General features: G+C 39.7%; 1 protein-coding gene across 1 annotated transcript in view; it reads left to right on the forward strand.

The window, feature by feature from the left end:
* The window catches only part of LOC122691408 (cyclin-Y-like protein 1), a 37,512-nt gene that overhangs the window by 12,555 nt on the left and 2,431 nt on the right, over positions 1-22,526 (forward strand). Inside the window, exons 3-9 of the mRNA XM_043897971.1 lie at positions 435-469; positions 5,798-5,898; positions 11,166-11,201; positions 13,334-13,385; positions 14,230-14,352; positions 18,227-18,387; positions 21,602-21,764. Coding sequence (XP_043753906.1) covers positions 435-469; positions 5,798-5,898; positions 11,166-11,201; positions 13,334-13,385; positions 14,230-14,352; positions 18,227-18,387; positions 21,602-21,764 — 671 coding nt within the window. The remainder of the gene's footprint in view (positions 1-434; positions 470-5,797; positions 5,899-11,165; positions 11,202-13,333; positions 13,386-14,229; positions 14,353-18,226; positions 18,388-21,601; positions 21,765-22,526) is intronic.

Below are 22,526 nucleotides of genomic sequence, written 5' to 3' on the forward strand. Positions count from 1 at the left end.
TTCGGGATGCTTCCAGAGACACGGGTGCTTGACCAGAAACTGGAACTTGGAGTTGTCATCTGTTAATCCTGGTGACTAAAGTACATGTAGAACTAGAAAATACTACATACTGTGCAGCTGGTATCAGCTAAATATCTCACCTGGCCTAATTTGCTTTGTCCTTTTCTTTTGTAAATGGAGAGTCTTTGATTTGTACCTAATACAGAGTATCTGTTAGTATTAGTCAAATAGTAAAACTAAGTTTTTAAATATTATTTATAGGATTCATTTTGCTGGGTGGTTTAAATTATATATTTTGTTGGAAGTTATTTTAAAAAACAGAATGAAATTTTAACTCATTGTGTATATTGGTAATCCATCAGATAATTAGTGACTTATTTGTCTATGGTAGTTTTATCAGAATTCATCAGTTAGTTTTTTTTTTTTATTCTTAGTGCGAGAAAAGAGGAAGAGCAACCATTTAAACCATGTGAGTAAATAGTTGAAAAGTTAAGAAATCAATAGTTTGATTAATTAAAAGTATGTCTGCCATGATTCCTAAAAAGTATGATGGATCCAATACTGTTAGCATTTAACCTCTTATTTATAAAATTTCTGAATCTCTAGTTCCTAATTATCAAGTATATTCAGAAAGGTTTTTGACTTAGTAGTACCCTTTTTTTTTTAAGGGTCCTGACATTTAAGTTAAATTTCAATAATATGGTTATAGCATAAAGATCTACCTTAAATTCTTTTGCCTTAAATTTTTTATCTTAGTTTTTAACCAAAGTAATAAAAGTGTAATAGGTAATTTAATTTTTAGCACCGTCCATTGACTTCTTGGCACAACAGGTGAAAGCTTAACCTCCTCGTCCACCGTGATTTTATTTCCCTCCTTCTGGTCCCTTTACATGCATCAGTTTTTGTTAAATCGGAATCACTGTTTACTTTATTATGACTAAGCAAGTATTGTTCATTGCTGAGCCATATAGTTCTCTGTGCCACCTCCTTATACACCTTTCATTCTTTTTCTTCAATATTAATGAAATCTGAGCACTTCTACACTTCTCAGGATAATCCAGTTCTGCTTTTTCTAGCAAACATGATCTCACACAGCCCAACATAGTTGAGTAGCTCCCTGGCCAGTCTCCCTGTTTTCACATTCTTCATTTTTGTTCTGTGGAATTAATTTCCTGACTATATTCACTCTATCAGCTATTTTTTCCCCCAAATGTTGTAACATTTGTCACATGCCTATCAAAAATATTTACCATCCAGAAAACCACATCTGTTCCATTTCTTCTTGGAGACACTCTTCGCCAACCTTTTGTCTTCCTACCTCCTACATACTAATGATTCCTGGACTAGCTCTGTGCCTGTTTTCCTGGGATATCTATGTGAAGTCACCTGGGATCTCACATCACTGCTCTCTCGTGTTGGATCGCCTATGTCCTAGATTCTGTTTCCCTCTGTCCTGTTTTACTGGAGCACATTTTCCTGGAAAAAGGCACATGAGCAAAAATTTTATAAAGACCTAGCCTCTGTGAAACTCCTTCTATTTGATACAGTGTAGAATTCTAGGTCGAAACTAATTTTTGCAGTTTTAGAGACATTTCCCTCTTGTCTTCTCATTTACAGTGTTGCTCTTAAATCTATTGAATTTGATACATTGTATATTACCAAGTTAGTCTTTTCTCCATTCCTTCCTCCTGTGGAACTTTGTAGTACCCTCTGTCTTTGTGGGGTTTTGAAATTTCATAACATGGTTTGGTATAGACCTTGTCACGCTATTGGGGCATTTAAACATGCAGAACATCTTTTCTTCTAGTGAATTTTTTTGTGTGCTGCTTTGGTATTTTCTATTTTTTTCTTTTGGATTCCTGTTAGATGTTGAAAATTTTAGAGCAATATTTCTGTACAGATTTTTTTCCCCTTCTGTTTTCCATTTTGTCTTCTTGTCCTACTTCATGGAGGTTTCCTTGACTCTGCTCTAATCCTTCTATTGAATATATTGTTTTGTCTACCTTATTTTTTAGAGTTCTCTTCCATCCTTTCATTCTTTTTTTCACTGATGCAATTTCTCATCTTTCTGTAGATGTTGAAGATTTTTTTTTAAGTTTTTATTTGCTCCTGGATTTTTATCATTCCCATCAGTTCCTTCTCCCTGCTTTGATCTGTGACTTCTTGGAGGTTTCCCTCAAACATGTGATGGTCCCTCGCTGTCTGTTAAGATCTAATTGGAAGCATCACTTTGCTAACTGATAGACCTCACTGCACAGATTTGGCGACCACGTCTCTGAATTTTGAACCTGCCTTGGGTTCTGTAAGCCAGATTGGTTTTGTTGTTCCTGGCCCAGTCACTCTGTAGTTCCAAGGTTGTGCTTCCTCTGTTATGCCATGTCAGTTACTACTCCTTTATCTCATTTTTTCATCTTTCAAACATCAAAAATCATCTGCAGTTTATCCTGTCTTGGGTACAGCTTTTTTGACAAAATACTTTTAATTCTAATGAGATGATATCTCTGAAAGAAGGTGGGAAAAGAAGTAGATTTGTGGTTGGTCCACTCAAAGTTGGATTTATACTTTGAATGTAAATTCTCAGTTTAAAAGTTTTAATTCAGTATAGTTAATGATACTGACTCAGACAGTACTTTCTATTATACCTACAATTAGAATACTGCACATTTCTACTAAGGCCTTGATAAGAATCCTGTTCAGACTACTCATCCTGCCACATTGGCCATTAACGTGCAGTAATGTGGATGGAGTAGTTTCCACTCATGCACTTCTTGTTGTTTTGTTGCTAAGTCAGACATGACTCTTCTGCAACCCCAGGGACTGTATCCCACCAGGCTCCCCTGTTCATGGACTTTTCCAGGCAAGAATACTGGAGTGGGTTGCTATTTCCTTCTTCAGGGGATCTTCCTGATTGAGGGATCAAACCTGCGTCTCCTGCATTGGCAGGTGGATTCTTCACCCACTGAGCCACCAGGGAAGCCCCACGCTAATGCATAGAATATTACAAAATTTTAAGTTAAAGTCTTAATAATTATTAATAAACACATCTAAAGCTTGTGGAAAGGGGAAGAAAAAAGTGAATTTCAGCTTAATTTTTTTGATGGGTTAAACTCAGAGGCAGTAGGCAGGATGGGAAGATTCACTTGGGTGGAGGCAGAATTTCAACAGGTGCTTGACTTTTAATGATAAGTTTTGGGGGGGATTGTTACTTATTAGTCTTCCAGTATGATGATTTTCTAGTCTTTGCCATTAACACTGAAGTCTACTAAGTAAGCCTTTTCCCTTCTTGTAAAGATTGTAGAAGTCCATCTGTTCTGTCCTTAGCTCTGAATGAAGGTAAATACTCTTCTTCATTGAACATTAAACTATCAGTGAGTGGGTTCTGCTGTTTGATTTTTGTATTTGCATTTTATATCATTAATCTTTGTCAGTGTAGTTTATTGAGGTTTTGAGCCAGTGATGATAAGGCTTTAATCATAAAGGACAGTTACCTTAAATTTTAAAGTGAGATGAGGGGAAAGTAACCTGTTGGCAGCTAATACATCCAGGCTTTGCTCAGAGGCTTTAATTCTGCCATCCTTTAGTGAATAGTAGATGCCAAAAGTTTGAATCGCTTCAGGAGTAGGCCTGGAGAAGCGTTCACTATTTCTTTGGTAGGATCTAGCCAGTAGTCTGTAGGTTACTGATAGACTAAATGAGCGCCCGTAGTCTGTAGGGCTACGTCTGATTAAACTTCTTAAACGTTTCAGCACTAATATTTCCAAAGATAAACAGATATAATTCATAATAAAGAAAAAAGTTTTAATAGAGAAAAACGGGATAAATGTTACCCAAAGCCAAAGCTCTACAAACTAGTCTATATTTTGGTGCATTTTCTTACTATTTTTATTCCCCTCATAGGTAGATTTTATAGTCAGAACTGACTTTTACTGTGTGTAATGTGTCATACTCTTAATAGTGGTGACCTTTTAAAAGATAACTTCATTTAGAATATAACTATTTGAATGAACAGTTTTCATGCTGTGTCTCTTTTGAGATTCTGAAATTACACATTAACCAGATGGCTTAAGGAATATATGAGTTTCAGTTGAAATCATTTCTAGCTTGAAGGAGAAATTCTCCCAAATAGTGGTACTTTTCAGGTATGTTATGTGTAGAACTTTTTGTTAATAAGGAGTAAGTGGCCTTGCCATAAAATACCTGAAACAAGCAAAACGGTGGCTTATACACCCATTTGGATAGTTCTTATTATTGGCTACTGGCAATGTTTATTTAAATGCTCTGTATTTAAAAAAAAACATTGACTAGACTTTCTCCTTGTTTCACCTTTGATGCGTTTGTGGAGGACATGGATAGAGTGTGACAGCGTGGTGAAAACTATTTTAATAGAAGGAAGGAAGGCTCATCTGAATTAGTAAACAAAACCCAAGAAAACCAAGTGTTAAAACTGTTTGTGTTCTGTGGTATTAAAGAATGCTATTACTCAGAGCTACTGACAGTGACTGGGATTTGATTATTGGCCTTTACTTAAAGGAAGAGAATTGTCCTCACATAGTTCAGGCTGTTTTAGTATTTGACTATGGCTGTGTTTTGGGCTCTTCACAAATAAATGGATACTTCTAAAGTGTTTTAAAGATAGCTTGTTCTCTAGAGGGTCTGACAAAGCTCTTTGTCACCTACCCAGCACCACTGCAGATAGTTTGAATGTGTATCATTAGCATGATTTACCTTCCAGTTGTAATCGATCTTAAATAATTGGTCAAATGCTTCTTGATTCCTAATTTGTCCCAGATTCTGTTCTCAGCAGCTGGAGGAGGAGCAGTAAGAATCTGTCACCTGGAGGAGCTTGTTTGCTTACTTAGGAGGGGGATACCAGGCAAGCAGTTGAGACCATGTAACAGGTGGTGAAACAGAGGTGTAAGTGTGCAGAAAGGTAGAAGTTTGGTGGTGTGGCTGCTGGCTGAGGTTTGCTGGAGGTCGATGGGGTCAAGCTTGCTGGGACAAGGAGGAGGAAGAAGCCACTGCAGGCAGAGAGCAGCATGTGCAAGGCAGCAGAGTGCCATGATGAGTGGCAGATAACATGTAGAGTAGAATTAATAAAACTGTGAGATGAGTGGAAAGTATTCTCTGAGGCTCTCCCTTGTGTAATATAATGGCAGTCTTACTTAACCGTGAAATTCTCAGAGCTGCTTTGTCTGTTTCTTGGCTGTGAGAGAATCTTAAAGCTATACCCTTTCATCCTCCAGATAAGGAAACTGAGGCTCAAAGAGATTTATGGCCTTCAGGTCACTAGTGATAGAGCAGCCCTGGCATGCCCAGCCTCTGATTCAAAAACGCTTGTTTCCTCACACTGTCTCCCAAACTAATACATTTATGATTGGCGTTCATTGACTGCAATGAAATGCTCTCACATCGATATTATATAAAGCATTGCATTTTATTGTAGTAAATGAATAGAAATAGAAATCTCCGCTGCATTTCATTGCTTAAGGAAGAAACACTGAAGTCTTACTAAAAGCTTTCTCATTACTATAAAGGCAATTTATAATAGGTGCTTTCCAGGTTCATTTGTGGGTCCTTTTTCAAGAGCAGCAGTTTATACCACATTTCTCAGATCTTGCCTGTGGAAGTGAGAGTACAGAGGTTTCCCATGGAGCTGCACGTGATGCCACACTCAGCAGTTCATGGAGTATAAGGAAAATCTTAATGCTTTATCGTTTGACATTTTAACCAAGGAAAAAACACACTTTTATAGGTTTAACTTACTGTGACATTTTCTTCTATCTCCCTTCCCCTTCAGGTATCTCCAAGGAAGCTTACTAAAAGGTATAGCTCATGCCCAACCATATTTCCAGATGACAGCACAGTCAGCGAGCCTAATCTTAGAACCACAATAAAATGGTGAGTACAACTAGGTTGCCAAGGCTGAGTGGCAGACCCCCTTCATGCTGAAAGCATCCTCGCCATACATTATTTCATTCGTTTGGTTTGTCCTTTTCAGTGATCAGGTTAAGAAACTGGTGTCAACTCTATGTTGGCTTCAGGGACCTCTCAATATGAGTCTTCAGTTTCCATGTTAATCATAGAGTACATGATAGAAGGGAAAGTCAGTTAGCAAGTGAGAAATCCCAGGAAAAATGTAAACCTCATTTGATTCATTTCTATTGTTAAGACAATGTTGAACATAATGAGAAACAGAGGTACCTGTTTATTGTATGTTTCTAGAAAAAAAATTATTTCTTTATGAGTTGGGAGAGTCCTACAACTATGTATACTAGTTTGGAAGCTACCATTAGAAGAAGGAACAGCTTGTCCCCTATTGGCACTGAAGTGAATCTGCAGTTAAATTTAACTGGACTTGGTCAGATTTATCCCACCGTGCATTTTTTTCCTGCAATATTTCTGTAGGAAATTTTACTTCTCCTTCCTCTCCCCCAAAGAGGGGGAAAATATATCAAAACCGTTTTAAGGGGCATACTCTCAAGCTTAATTTCTCCATAGATGAAATTTGTTCAACTGAGATTTTAACTTAATAGACACATTAAATTTTTGTTTTTGTTTTGTTTTTTTTAATTTTTGTTTATATATGTGTATCTCTAACACACTGTATCAATCAAAGCAGAGAACAAAAAAAGAGATGAAGTTTCAGAAACAAGGCTGTGGCCAGGCTTATACTTAAGAAGACACGAACAGTGTTACAATGACGAAAACTATTCCTCAACTTCTGGAAGCCCCTCATAGTCCACAATTGGAGATGCACAGTTCAAAACGCCCTAATCATGGGAATGTTCAAGTTTATTTAAGAGAGAGAATTAAAAACGAAACAGGATGCAGACCTTCCTACCTCCCTTGGGGTTGTCCATGGAACATTAAATAATGTCTTCTTAGCATATGAATGTTGACTTTCCAGAACAGTTTGGGAAATGCTACTTGAAAATATTAGTATCCTAGTTTCATTCTTTTACAAGTGGTTGACCAGCTTTCCCAGCACCACTTGTTAAAGAGGTTGTCTTTTTTCCATTGTATATCCTTGCCTCCTTTGTCAAAGATAAGGTGTCCATAAGTTCATGGATTTATCTCTGGGCTTTCTATTCTGTTCCATTGATCTGTATTTCTGTCTTTGTGCCAGTACCATACTGTCTTGATGACTGTGGCTTTGTAGTAGAGTCTGAAGTCAGGGAGGTTGATTCCTCCAGTTCCATTCTTCTTTCTCAAGATTACTTTGGCTATTCGAGGTTTTTTGTATTTCCATACAAATTGTGAAATGCTTTGGTCTAGTTCTGTGACAAATACCGTTGGTAGCTTGATAGGGATTGCATTGAATCTATAGATTGCTTTGGGTAGAATAGCCATTTTGACAATATTGATTCTTCCAATCCATGAACACGGTATGTTTCTCCATCTGTTTGTGTCCTCTTTGATTTCTTTCATCAGTGTTTTATAGTTTTCTATGTATAGGTCTTTTGTTTCTTTAGGTAGATATACTCCTAAGTATTTTATTCTTTTTGTTGCAATGGTGAATGGTATTGTTTCCTTAATTTCTCTTTCTGTTTTCTCATTGTTAGTATATAGGAATGCAAGGGATTTTCGTGTGTTAATTTTATATCCTGCAACTTTACTATATTCATTGATTAGCTCTAGTAATTTTCTGGTAGAGTCTTTAGGGTTTTCTATGTAGAGGATCATGTCATCTGCAAACAGCGAGAGTTTCACTTCTTCTTTTCCTATCTGGATTCTGAAACTAGAACACTTTCTAACACCATACACAAAAATAAACTCAAAATGGATTAAAGATCTAAATGTAAGACCAGAAACTATAAAACTCCTAGAGGAGAACATAGGCAAAACACTCTCCGACATAAATCACAGCAAGATCCTCTATGACCCACCTCCCAGAATATTGGAAATAAAAGCAAAAATAAACAAATGGGACCTAATGAAACTTAAAAGCTTTTGCACTACAAAGGAAACTATAAGTAAGGTGAAAAGACAGCCGTCAGATTGGGAGAAAATAATAGCAAATGAAGAAACAGACAAAGGATTAATCTCAAAAATATACAAGCAACTCTTGAAGCTCAATTCCAGAAAAATAAATGACCCAATCAAAAAATGGGCCAAAGAACTAAACAGACATTTCTCCAAAGAAGACATACAGATGGCTAACAAACACATGAAAAGATGCTCAACATCACTCATTATCAGAGAAATGCAAATCAAAACCACAATGAGGTACCATTACACGCCAGTCAGGATGGCTGCTATCCAAAAGTCTACAAGCAATAAATGCTGGAGAGGGTGTGGAGAAAAGGGAACCCTCTTACACTGTTGGTGGGAATGCAAACTAGTACAGCCGCTATGGAAAACAGTGTGGAGATTTCTTAAAAAACTGGAAATGGAACTGCCATATGACCCAGCAATCCCACTTCTGGGCATACACACTGAGGAAACCAGATCTGAAAGAGACACGTGCACCCCAATGTTCATCACAGCACTGTTTATAATAGCCAGGACATGGAAGCAACCTAGATGCCCATCAGCAGATGAATGGATAAGGAAGCTGTGGTACATATACACCATGGAATATTACTCAGCCGTTAAAAAGAATTCATTTGAATCAGTTCTAATGAAATGGATGAAACTGGAGCCCCTTATACAGAGTGAAGTGAGCCAGAAAGATAAAGACCATTACAGCATACTAACACATATATATGGAATTTAGAAATATGGTAACGACAACCCTATATGCAAAAACAGAAAAAGAGACACAGAAGTACAGAACAGACTTTTGAACTCTCTGGGAGAAGGTGAGGGTGGGATGTTTCGAAAGAACAGCATGTATATTATCTATGGTGAAACAGGTCACCAGCCCAGGTGGGATGCATGAGACAAAGTGCTCCGGCCTGGTGCACTGGGAAGACCCAGAGGAATCGGGTGGAGAGGGAGGTGGGAGGGGGGGATCGGGATGGGGAATACGTGTAAATCTATTGCTGATTCATATCAATGTATGACAAAACCCACTGAAAAAATAAATAAAATTTAAAAAAAATATATTAGTATCCTTATCATTAATTTTACTTTTCTGTCTTAAAAGTATAATTAGCTTATAAATTTAATTTAATTTTTAATGTGCAAGGCTTTTTATTTTTTAGCTATTTAAATGATCAGTAACTTCTAACTTTAATTAAAAACAACCAGTTCACAATCATAATAATGTAACTTTCTTATAATATTAGTTTCGGTCAAATCGTATTTCAACAAAAACTGAGCCCCATTGCTCTTTAAAGTCCTGAGTTTTGGCACTTCTCTCGTAATCACTGAATGTTTTTATTCAGCCAAGACTCTAAATCTGTGGGTTAAAAACTACTCTCACTGTGGCTCGACTCACAGCTTCTTTTGAATTCAAAAGAGCCTGATGTTCCAGTATATAATTCAGAAGTAGTTTTAAAGATTAACCTTGCTCAGACAAGTAGGTTTCATGCTTTTTATTCTCAACCTAGTCTTAGTGTTTGGAAATAAAGTAAATTTTTTTCTCATTAAGTTTTAAAAATGACCATTCACATTCATTATTGATGAAATAAAGGTTTACTGAGAAAATTAATAGGGCAAATTGGCTTTTAGGAATGATCTTGAAAAATACGATGGGATTAGTTTTCATTTGGGGTAGGTGAGCCTTATTAGAATCACTTGTGCAACTTTTTCAAGATGTATGTCTCTGAACACATACATGAATTCCACCTTTCCTCCCTGCCCTCAAGACACAGTCTGTGGGTCTATCTGCCTCTCTGTCCCTGTGTCTCTTTCTCTCACACACACACCCCTTTTGACAAGCTGAGGAATGATGTGTGAGGCATGATTTCATAGACAAAAGCATCCTGAGAGATTCTGATCTTAACCCTGACTCATTCATTCCTAGACTTGGCTGCACGTTGCAGTCACCTGGGGAGCTTTAAATACAATCCTGTTGCCCAGGTCGTACCTAATGCAGTTAAATCAGAACATTTTGAAGCAGAAGCCAGGCAGTGTTTAAAGCGTCCCGGGTAATCCAGTGTGCAGCTGACCTTGGGAACCACTCTCTGCTTTGAGGGTAGGAGAAAGAGAACTACTTCTGATAACTGGTGGGACGTTGAGTAAGTCAATTTTAAGCCTTGATTCTCTTATTTGTAAAATGGGTTAAGTATCATATTAGGTTCAGTTGCCCTTTTTATCGTGTAACTTTTAATTCTGTGACTTTAAAATCAATTTGAAGAAACTTTGAAGCACTATAGAAGTATCCATCTTTGATGCTAACAGTGTTACAGGCCTTTCTGCAAATGCTAAGATTCTATAGAGGAGTTACAAAATTCAGATTTGCCTTCTCTCTATTATTTTGAGTTTCATTTTAGATACTGAGAACAAAGGGAAGCAAATAACTTAACCAGAGAACCCCTTAATTGCCTAATACACAGCATCTGTGAATAACTTAGGGCTATAGTAGTGTAAAAACTATCTGAGGACTTGTACCTGTTGGTTAGTTAATACTTTATTTAAAATAATGTGGAAATACCTGTCATTAATAGTGTACTGTGTTGTATTGTGCTGCCTTATTAGCAGTGCTTATTTCAGGATAACTAGGCCTATCATCAATTTTGTGACTATAAAATTTTGCTATTAAATTTTCTAATAATTATGTATGAAAGTGATTTTAAATCCATTTTATTTGATATGGAGCACTTGTATTACTTACTTTTAGAGAAATAATGGAAAATAGATGTGTTAGGGGGACTACCGAACGGAATCAACTGAAATGCAGTGCCTAACAAAAAGCCACACGCACAAAATCTGTATGGCTTAAATTTAACCATGTGGATAGATGATGTAACTTGTATGGGATGAAAGATTCTGTGCATAGAAGGACAAATGACCGGGGAAATATGTAAGAATTTATATATTATAATAATCAACCCAAACATGTCTTCTAAGAGCACATCTATATTTTGGGTCTCCTAATTTTGCTAAAAGCCAAAGAACCTAAAACATGGGGGATACCACCTATGGGTACTGCTCTGAATTAGGGGGTGTGGGGGCCACCGGGCATCTGGATGGTCTTACCTCTCTACCAACCCTTTAAAATGTCTTCAGGCCTAATGTGATAAAAACCAATTATTACAATATTTTTTTTTCCTCCACAGGGTGAGCTTAGAAATATATAACCACATAAAAAACAGGTGAGCTCTTTTAAAACCTGTCTTGTTATTCCAGCTAATTAATTTACACAGTATCAAGTTTAGTGTTAATAACAATGGACAGTATTAGAGTAAGCTTTTACTGTTAGGAGTCCTTTCATTACAGTATTGAAGTGAATCATTTATTTTTATTTTGAGACTCTTAATTCTTTAAGTTTTATGTGGTTTACATGGATATTTACTGTATTAGAAATTGAAATTTAAAAAATTAAATCCACTGTATGTGAAAACAGGCTTTCCTCAGCACTGCTGAAGTTCTGAGCCGGATGAGGCTTTGGCGTGGGGTGCCACCCTGTGTGCCGCAGAGTGTTTAGCAGCACCCCGGCCTCTGCTCTGTAGGTGCAAGTAAGGTGTTCTGCTTCTCTCCACATTAGGACAGGAACACTGTCTCCTGAGGGATGAGATCACCATCTGACTGGGGACCCCAGTGTTTAACATAAGTCATTTTTTTAATGAAAAATAACCATTTTCCACAACAAAATAGTGGAGAGGATAGTATCTCATTAATAGGAGACAGTTGATTCTCATGTCAACATTGTCTTCAGTCATTTGCTTTGAAGAAGCAATATGAAGATCCAGCTACATGCAGACATATAGTTGGGAAAAGGTGAATTTTTAAAGCCTTGAGATAATTGGACATATTCTTTGATACTGTCCCCAAAATCCACATGTGCCAGTTTATTAAATTAGTTAAGATGGAGTTCCAAGTCATTATCAGTGAACTTGAGGTAGATACTATGTTAAATTAATGCCCATTGATCTGTCATGCATACTGAGTGGATCTTTTTATCTGTACATGATTTTATATTATACATTGTCATTTGCAAAGTATTGGTTCACATGTCTTCAGACAGTGTCAAAAACTCACTCTTGTTAGTATCACTACCAGTCTTATCAGGAAAGTCTTTAAGTATTGATAAATCAAGCTCACCATAAATAACACACTGGAAGGTACAAATTTTCCAAAAATCCTAATATTTTTAGCTTGATGGTTTGAATTTTATCATTGGCAACAAATAGTTTAGAGTTTTCTTTGAAGTGACAGGCTCACTTTGTTCATTTTTGAAAAAATGACTGTCAATTGGCGTTTCATGAAAAAAGTGGTTTAAATATGATGTTCTAGGGGGAAGAAAGTGACTTGGTTACCAGTAAGTTACAAATGCTCTTCCTTAGCACAGCCATATTTCAGTCCATACAAGCGCTTAATGCATACTTTCCGCTTACTCAGAATATGAAGAAGAAGAGTAAAGGTTTAAGAACACTTAATTTTTACTCTTTCATCATGGATGTTCTTAAGTGAAGCAGATTTTTTACATTCATTTGGCCAGGAATAAGTGAATGACTTCTAATTTAGTTTCATACCACTGCCTTGATTCACACTCAGAAATGAGCAATTTTACCCACTTTTGCTTTTATACAATCATAGTTAAGTGTCAAACAGGGTAAAGGCAGGTGATGTCTTGGTATTCTTATAAAACACGTTTTGACCTCTTGGACTTACAGGATTTCTGAAGAGGGGCCAGGGGAGATTCCTATAGAGGCCTATAGACCACATTTGCAGAACTACTGTTTAAATGGGCACAGTGTAGTAGTGTGGTGGAATTTAAAAGAAAAAGCCTGGTCTCTCTTAAAAGACAATTAAAATTTTTAACTCAAACTATTTAAAAGAGACAAGAAGAAATAAACAATAAGAATATAATATGAAGAACAAAAGCGGGGTGGAGACAAGAAAAAATCATGAATCTCATATTTACATTCATTGAAGTTAGAAGACTTTATTGCCTACTACTACCACTTTATAAAATGTTCTTGTATATTCCATTGTGAGGTTAGTGAAGTGGAAATGTATTGGTCTACGAACATTGCCTGTTAGAAGGGGTCTGTGTGGGTAAAGGCAGCTCTGGCTGGTTATAGAAGAGATTTCATGCAACTTGGTGTGCTGAGTATAAAATAGGTCAGAAAACCTTTCTAAGGGCAGAATCCAGGAGAATATGTAAAACTGTTTGCTTTATTAAGGTTAAGCTTCCTCTACTCCTCTCTCTACTTTTAGCAGATATTTTACTAAGCTAGTAACTCCTGAATTAATTTTTAAAATACACATTCTTATTTTATAGAGATTCTAATAGGTCCTTGGACATTTTTGATGAGAGATCACATCCACTCACAGTAAGTGTCACTTTTATTGAAGGTGTATTTTTCTCTTATTACAGTTGTGTTTATTTCATGCTGATTTGCTTTGAAATTAATTACTAGAAGAAAATTATTGCCTCCAGCTCAAAGCCAAGATTGTCTTCCTTTAAGTCTTCTTCCCCCACCCCATATTATGTCAAGTAATTTTACCAAAAGCATGTTGTGTCAGGGGTGTGACTGATAAGAACCAAGTTACGCTTTGTATGACGAATGAGCAGGTAAGTAAACATACACAAGCAACAGAAAATGTAGGTTTTTAAAGGATGATTTTCCATAGCGTCACACAATATAAACATTTCCTAACACATATGTAAGACCTCTAAGGAGAAAATTTAAAAACTGTTTAAATTTTAAACTAATTAAAATGACAGGGTTTAAAAACTCACTTCTTCAGGTGCTCAGTAGACACATGTGACTGGTGACCGCTGTGTAAGAGAGCACACTCTTAGAGCCTCTGGTTACAGGACACTGGAAAGGTGTTTTCATAGTTGACTGCAGAAAAGTCTGATGACGTACAATGATCAGCAAGACTTTGAGCCTAAAAATAGTTTGCATTTGGTTAGAATTCTTTGGGGAAGAAGGTGAAAATACATTTTCTGAGGTTGTGCTTGCATTTTTCTTTAATGAATGGTAGTGAGTATTGAATCACTATGGTACTTTAGGATCCAATTGTTTATATTTAAAAGACTACAAGATATGTCACCTAGTCAAAATTATTTTAAGTAGCACGTGGGCCCACGTGTGAAGATTGCTATCTTGAGGGTACTTTTAAGTATTTTTCTTCAGTGGATACTTAACACTGTGTTTTTTCTTCTTTCAGCGAGAAAGGGTTCCGGAGGAGTACTTTCAGCATGATCCTGAACCCAAATACATCTACAGATTTGTGTATGCTCTCTTCAGTGCCGCCCAGCTGGCTACTATTAAATGTGCAATAGTGACTTTGGTAATATATTTTTCTCTTAATAGAAGCATCTCTAGAAATTTTTTTCTTGTACAGAAGGTATGGGCCTGTTTTTCAAATGAAAGTAGGTTCCTGAAATGATCATCAGAACTTTATTAAAGAGAAATGTATCAAAAGGAATGAAAACATACAGATTTGAGCTTTAGTAATCATCATGATTTAAAATGTTGCCACTGCTTTTCTCATCACAAAACAATTGATGTTAAAGGCAGCAGGAGAGACTTCTGGTTTCTCCTTCCACACCTCAGGATGCATGCACACACAGGGCACACAGGCGCACACCGGCAAAGTGTGCTGGGTGGTAGGATGGAGGCGATCACTGAACTTCCTGGCCCACGGCAGGTGTAGATTCAGTGTGTTTCTGAGTCTCAGGCTGTGTTGCCTAGGCAGTGTGATGTGTGTCTTGATTGAGACTGACTGCCTTCACCTCCCTGACCTTGGACGACAGTGTTAACCATCTCTACTGTCCCCTGGTGCCGGCGTGTGAAGGTACCCAGGACTGGGGTGTCAGCAGTGCTTGGAAAGGCTTTACTCAGGTTAGCCTGCCGAGCTCCAGCTATGTGAGGACCTTTCTGTCATCCATACTGAATTCCTGTGGTAAGATTTCATCATTTGACTAATACATCATATTCAGCTGAGAGGTCGTTGGGATTGCCTAACTCCTCCCTATAGCAAACCCATAGGGGAAGGTCAGCTGCATGGTCTGGAGGGAGGGCCTGCGTCCACCGCTGCCCGCGCCCCTGCAGGCAGAGTGTAGGAGAGGAGGCTTCCCCTCAGTGGGCCCGGGTCAGACGCAGGCCTTTTCTTGGAGCTGCGAGCCAGGTACAGGGCTCAGTTGGCATGTGCTTGAGAGAGGCGGGAGTGGCGCTGGCACGTGGAGAGCTGGGAAATGCAGGCAGGAGAGGGTGTGTGGGTTGGAAGAGGGGCATTTCTTTGTAGACAAGTTAAGCCCGATGGACCTGTGAGACAGCAGAGTGACAGTGTCTAGCAGTCATTTGACTGTATGGGATTGGAGCCCGAAGCTGAGCAAGAGGCAGGGAATTACGTGTAGCTGTTCAAATGCAGAGAAAGTACATTAAATAAAAGTTGAGGAGAAGATAGATCTGTGGGGACTGTCAGCACTCACAGGACACATCCCCAGAGGAGTGGCCGGAGTGGTAGGAAACCCAGGACAGAATCAGAAGAGCTGCCAGGAGAGCTTGAAGAAGGAGAGCATGGTGCACGTGCTGAGTGCTGCCAAGGAACTCCTTAGGGCATACATGGGCACCAGATGCCTGCCCGTGTCACGGTTCTAAGTGCTGGGCATAGAGGAGAGTTCTTGCCTTTCTGAGGTAAGTATAGCAGACATAAGGGTTTTGTTTTTCTCTAGTTTTTATGGAGTATGGTTCATTTACAGTGTGTGTAAGTATCGGGTGTACCACAGAGTGTAAGACTTTTTAAAATGAGTATTTTTAAAAAGATGACTGTTTGAAGTAGTAGTGAAAGCTAGAAAGAGAAAGCAAGGTAAAGGGATGGAGAGATTCGAGGGGCTTCCCTGGTGGCTCAGACAGGAAGCAGTCTGCCTGCAGTGCAGGAGACTTGGGTTCCATCCCTGGTTTGGGAAGATCCCCTGGAGAAGGGAGTGGCAACCCACTGCAGTATTCTTGCCTGGAGAATTCCCCATGGACAGAGGAGCCAGACGGGTCCATGGGGTCACAGAGTCAGACACGACTGAGCGACTTAACACATGCACGCTAGAAAGACCAGGAAGAGCCTCTTTACAGAGGTGAGATCTGAACCAGGACCTGGCTGGACTGAGGAAGATGAGGGGCCTGAGAGCACAGGCAGGGGGCAGAGCACGAGGCGCAGACAGGAGCGGGTTCTGTGCTGAGGGGTCAGCAGGGTGCCGCTGTGATCAGAGTAGGGAATGAGGGAAGGCACAGGCAATGAGGGCACAGAAGGACAATGGCATCTCACCCAGGGCCTCGTGACTAGCAGGCCACAGAAGTGACCTGTTTGATGGGAGAGCCCTGGCAGATGTTGAGCAGGCCCGTGAAGTGCACTTAATCTGAGAGGCTCTCCTGGCTGCTCTGGGGAGAACAGACTGTGGTTGGCTTTCAGTGGAAGCAGAGAAGTTAGGAGGCAATGGCAGTGATAGAAGCCAGAAGTGACGGACAGAAGAGCAGAGCCGGCAGGTGACCAGTGAAAGTGGAGATAAGAATTCCCAACAGATGGTAGTGAGATAACTCAAGTGGAGGTCTTTGGTCCCGGCAGCCAGGCGTGTGGCAGTGTCTTTCGGCTCTGAGGGCATGCCTGGGGAGTGGGGCACTGTAATGAAGAGCGCTGGCTGTTTGTCATGAAGGCAGCAGTGACCATGCCTCAGTAGTTTCAGGGGGGCAGTGGCGGCCAGGGGCAGACTAGATGGGCTAAGGAGAGGATGGGTCATGAGGAGCCAGTGTCAGAACATTTCCTGAAGGAAGTGTTCTAAGGGGTGGTGACGGATGGGCTGAGAACATGTAAGAAAACATTGGAGAAAATCTCTGACAGAGAGGGGGTTGTTCAAGAAGAGATGAATTGTGGGAACAGTGTTCTGCAGAAATGAGAGGTGGGACTGACTTCATTCATAGAAGAGTTAGCTTCAGGGAAAAGAAAGAAGTGTAACTTCCACTGAGACAGGAGGGCAAGTGGTGTAAATGAGACCAGGTTTGCCTTTATAAAGTGAAGCTGAGAGGAAGCTGAGGGACTGCCCCTAAGGCTGAACTGCCTCTGTCAGTGCCATAATACAGCAGAGGGGCGGACCCTGCGGGAGACTCGTTCTTGGAGAGTACTGGCGCGTGTGGAGTTCTCTGGGGAGTGGGGTGCAGAAGTTCACTAAGAGTATATAATCTCAGTAACCGTGTTTGAAACACAATTGAGTTTGGAGAGCTTTGGCAGATCGGAGCTGTCAGTCTGATAACGGGACATTTTTCTTTTTGTCAAATGGCATATATTTTCTTCTGCAGAGGTAACACCATCACAACTTATGTCTTTAGTCTTTACTCAGCTGTTAACTTGGTCTGGTTCTTTATAGAATAGCCATTTGACACATATAAAAGAAGCCATGAAGTCATCTCACAAACTACCTGGCAGATTTAGAGGAGCCCCAGGGATTCAGACATCGGCAGCTCTTAACCACCTTAGAACCAAACAAATTGACTAAGTTGCAGAATATGTAAGACCAGTGAGTTATGAAATAATGGAGATGTGAAAAATCGGGGTGTGAACAAAGAGCTCTTTGTGCGTGAATCTTCCCTGAAGAGGCCCTGAGTGTAAAGCACAGCTGCTCCGTGCTGCCTGCCCTGTGGGGCGCAGCAAGGAGGCTCCTTGACCTGGGAGGCTCCTTGACCACCAGTTATTATCTTCAAGTTCACCCTCTGAAGAGAAGATAAAGAAATGCTCAGTCTTACCAGAGTTTTACATACTCAAGCTTTATGTAAAATTGCCACGTACCCACCACCAGTATGGTAGGTACATTGCACACGGTAGGCACTCAAGCATTTACTGAACGGTTGAATCAATGCTGGGCCATACGTGCTGCCTTTTACAAGTGGGAAGGTAATAACACAATGCCTGTCTTTAGAATGCTGAGATGTCCTTTCATTCCTGCGACCAAAATTGGGTTGGAAATTCACATGGGCAGAGTAGAAATACCAGACTGACAGAAATATTTGCCTTACAACTGTGACCTGGCCTTTGGCCTTGGCTGGCCAAGCAAAAGTCTCTGTAGAACCAAAGAATAAAAGATATGTTAAAAACAGATGAAACCTATCATTCCTAACAATTCTATGACAGCTTTTAAACTGAACTAAAATCAAAGGTCAGTCCTCTACTTTTGCAGGTTTACTTAGAAAGGCTTTTAACTTATGCTGAGATCGACCTTTGCCCCACTAACTGGAAAAGAATTGTTTTGGGAGCCATTCTTCTTGCCTCCAAGGTTTGGGACGATAAGGCTATTTCGGACTACTGCCAGATCCTAAAGGACATTACACTTGAGGACATGTGAGTTTGTAAGGTTACGGTGAACTGTCTAACCATTTTCCAATACCTTATTTGCTCCCATAAAGTTTACAGCTTAAGAAATGTTACATTTTAAGAAATGTTACATTGTGCAGAGAGCTGAATTAGGTATAAATATAAAATTAGACTTCTTTCTGTCTAGCTGTAGTATAACCATTTGTATTTCCCATCATTAATTAGTTAAATCTTGGTGTGTTACTGTTGTAATATTCTGCTTGATAAATTGAAATTACTTTTCTGGTCGTTTTTGCCATTTTACAAGCTCACTACCAGAACAACATGATGCAGTAAATAACTTCACGTCTTTCTTAAAGCTGTCTACCAGGTCCAGTCTGTTTTTAAGAGACACGTGTCTGGCCTTGGAAGTTAAGTGGTCACTGCTGAGATCTTAGCACCTCCAGACTACTGAGGTTATAACTTCAACTTGAGTCACACATTGTATGTTTGTTTTTGCAGGTCTTTTCTTTTGTAATCTGAGGTTGTCTCTAAGGTTCTGTTGTTACGGAAACCATGATGTACAGATGACCAAATAGAAAGGTTTCAGATCTCTGTGTTCTGTCTCCTCCACTGTCAGGAGTGTTCCCCATGTTTAGAAGTAGGTCTGCTGAGTTAGGAAACTCCTTTGTCTCAGATAGCCCAGGAAGTGTCAGTGGGGCCTCACCCGGGGCACTCAGCAACCACAGTGGTACTTGGTGGGGCCTCGAGTTAACTTGGGGGGTTCCTCACAGATGGCATGCTCCCATGGGCGTGAAACATCAGGCTTGCTGTCTGGCTGCAGGGAAGGGCCTCGAGGGTGGGAGGCAGCAGGAACCAGAGAGGTATTTGCAGCAGACTCTAGAAGTGCTCACTTGACAGGAAAAATGTCCTTGTGGGTGGCATTTAGGAAAACGTAAAGGGGCACCTCTTTATTATACTGAACAGCAGAGGACGATCAAGGTCATGGCAGGCAGTGGCAAGAGTTTGTTCCCTTTGCCCCTGACTCTTAATTCAGATTTACCAAAGTGCATATTTACAACTGAAGCAAAGAAGCTTGTGACTAAGAGAAGGGACCAGTGATTGTTGGTAGCTGTCAAAGTGGCTTTTGGTGAAAATGTCCACTTTGATGATAGAAAGTGTCATGGTGATATTGCTGGTAGCCACCTTAGTGTTACGGCAGATAATTCGAGATAAGTAGAAGTACTTTTGGAATTTGTAGAAACTAAGGTGACGTTGAGCACCACTATCATCCATCTTTAAACTGGTTCCTTGAAGGAAGGAAAATGTGTAATCATAAACACCAGGTCTGCCATGATGGCAGCTGAAATTTTCTCAGAACCTGCAGCTAAGCTGACGGGGGCTCTGGGTCCAGTTACAGCATCAGAGAACATGCAGGGAAGTGTGTGGATGTTCATAGATGTGAGCCCAATAGCACTGATGGCAGTGTCTAGCTACAGGAAGAAGCTAATTGTAAACAGCCCTTTTCTGTGTACAACAGAATCACCAGGAGCTATGTTCGTAATAGGTTGCTTTTGTTTATGATCTTTGGAAACTGGAAAGCATTACAGCCAAGTGTTCAAGTCACATTTGTCTCATCCCCCTGCTGTTGGCTGCTATTTGTAATGGTCTCATTTTGAGTCTAAATTGAAAAATTGGCATCTATCAGCTTTTCCTTAAAAGTTTTCTAACATTCATGTATCTTGTTTGAATATATTGAGCAGCTGCTGTTCAGAAAATTTGCTGCACCTATAAATGGCATGCTCTTCAGTCATCTAGTCATTTAAAAAAAAAAAAAAAACGCAGAAGCGTATTCTGTAGTTCTAATGCCTTTTTCTTCAGTAAGTAAAGCTCTGTTAATAGACATGTTAATCCTATGAAGTACTGTATTTCCACACAATTAAAATGTATTAGTGGAAGAGAATATAAAAGGGATAGTGAAGTGCATTTATTCCCATAATAAATTAAGTCCTCATTAGCTGATTATCAAAACATTATCTGTTTTACATTTCTATAGACTTATGGCCATATGAACAGGAAATTAATTTTGGAGGTAGGTTCAGTTAGGTTTAAAGTTCAGCAAATGAGAAACCTCATTTCTGCTCACACTCTGCTCTCCATGCAGGAGAACATCAAACATTTGATGACTTACCAATGGATAAAATATTAACACTTTAAAACCAGGAAACAAATATTTTGAAAAATAAGTCACTTTCATTTGTCTGGGTATTTATCATTTGTATATAATTAACTCTTTAAAGTGATTGCTGTGAAAGTGGTAAGACTTACTCTGATTTTATTTACTTAAACATTAGACAAGCTAATGACTGTGTATGGTCCCACAGGAAAGACCTGCTCCCAGGACCCTACTTTCCCACTTCATTGAATTCGCCCCCTGCGTGCCTATGCACCTTCTGTCCTAGTCAGGGCCGGCGGACAGAGCGCAGGGGGAACTGCTCCATCGGGGTCATTGCTCAGGTGCATTTAGTCTAGCCAAGACGTCTCCCCTTAATCCTACTGCCTCCCATAGCTTGAAAAGTGTATCCCATCCTGTCCCAGGAACACCTTCTGGTCCTACTGGGATTAAGAGGAACAGAAACTTGCATTCTGCCCTTTGCCACAGTCCCCTGCACTGGAGCGGGGGGAGGGGATTCCCTTTCGCATCGCGTGTAGCTTATTTATTTATTTATCTGAGATGAATCCTTGTTGCCTCAAGAGTCTTCTCCCCTCAGAGATAATAGCAGTGGCTCTCCATGGCCCCATTTGTTGCCGTGGTGATGTGCCTACTCCTTTTGTTGGCGTGTCTCTACTTCAATAAGCCCCTTCCTGTTATCTGTGGGAATGTCTGCAAGTTCTCCAGAGCTAGTAAACAGCACACATCATTCCTGTCATCTGATGACTGTAGCGGGGCCGTGTGAGCGAGCGTGGAGCATGAATGCGCAGCTGCACTGATGGAACTCTGAGGAATGAGCCCCCGAGTCAGCAGCATGGGTGCATAAGAGGGCCGTAACCTCCCCCCCTTGTCCCAAACTCCAAGTGCCAGGACGCAGGAAGAACCACCAAGAGCTGTCCCTTGTTTGAACATGAGTGTATTAATCCAGCTGGGGAGCCGTTATTTGTTTCCAAGCTGTATTTAGAGCTGTTGTGGCACAGAATGGGGTTTCTGAAGATAGCCCAGTTGACTAAAATTGTCCTATGTTGGTTTTGTCTTCTCCTCCCCCAGGAATGAGGCGGAACTGCACTTTGTGGAGCTCCTCCAGTTTCATCTTAAGGTTTCCACCAGTGTTTATGCCAGATACTACTTTGACCTTTTCTCCTTAGCAGATGACGACAACCTGAGTTTTCCAATTGCTCCTTTTAGCACAGAAAGAGCACAGAGCCTAGAGGTAAGACTGGGGATTCACTAACTGGGTTTTCTGTCAGCCACCAAAGCCAGCGTCTGTGGCTGACTTACACTCTGCAGTGACTGACAGTTTGCAGAGCTTATTAACCCATTGGCATCTTATTCCCTGTGTCTTTTATGGGTTAGACAGAGATATCACATTATTTTTTTTAAAAAATTACAGATATCTTTTATGTAACCATAATTCAGAATATTTTAAATCAGATTTAATTGTTCTTAATGGTTTTCCATTTGAACCTCCACACTTACATATAACCATACAGGAATAATTCTTATAATTGTGTCCCTAATCATATGTACATTGATAATTACTTACCATTCTTAACTGCCTGAGCTTGTAGTGTGTGTTTGTGTATCACAGTTCAGCCCCATGAGTTTATTAGACCAGAAGCATCAGGGGCTAACCTGTGAGACCTATACTTGGAAATTAGAATGTGGGTTCAGAAACTGGATGTAGAAAGTAGGTGGGTTTTTAATGGAAGTGGTAACATACATGGGATGAAGGAATTTGTAGTAGTGATTTGAAGAGTAATTTGAAGTAGTTTGTGATTTCTGGTGGGTATACAGCAAAATTTACAACTGAAATGAATACATATAAAGTTGACACTTTTTCTGGTACCTTGGTACTTTAGAAATAAGACATTTTTCTACAATAATTTACATGCATGTGAAATAGCACCTTGTAGTGCTTCATCACTAGACCTTTCTTGCCTTCAACACACACCTACCCTCATTAAAATGTTCG

This window comes from Cervus elaphus, unplaced genomic scaffold (assembly GCF_910594005.1).
Source record: "Cervus elaphus unplaced genomic scaffold, mCerEla1.1, whole genome shotgun sequence".
NCBI classification, from domain to species: domain Eukaryota; kingdom Metazoa; phylum Chordata; class Mammalia; order Artiodactyla; family Cervidae; genus Cervus; species Cervus elaphus.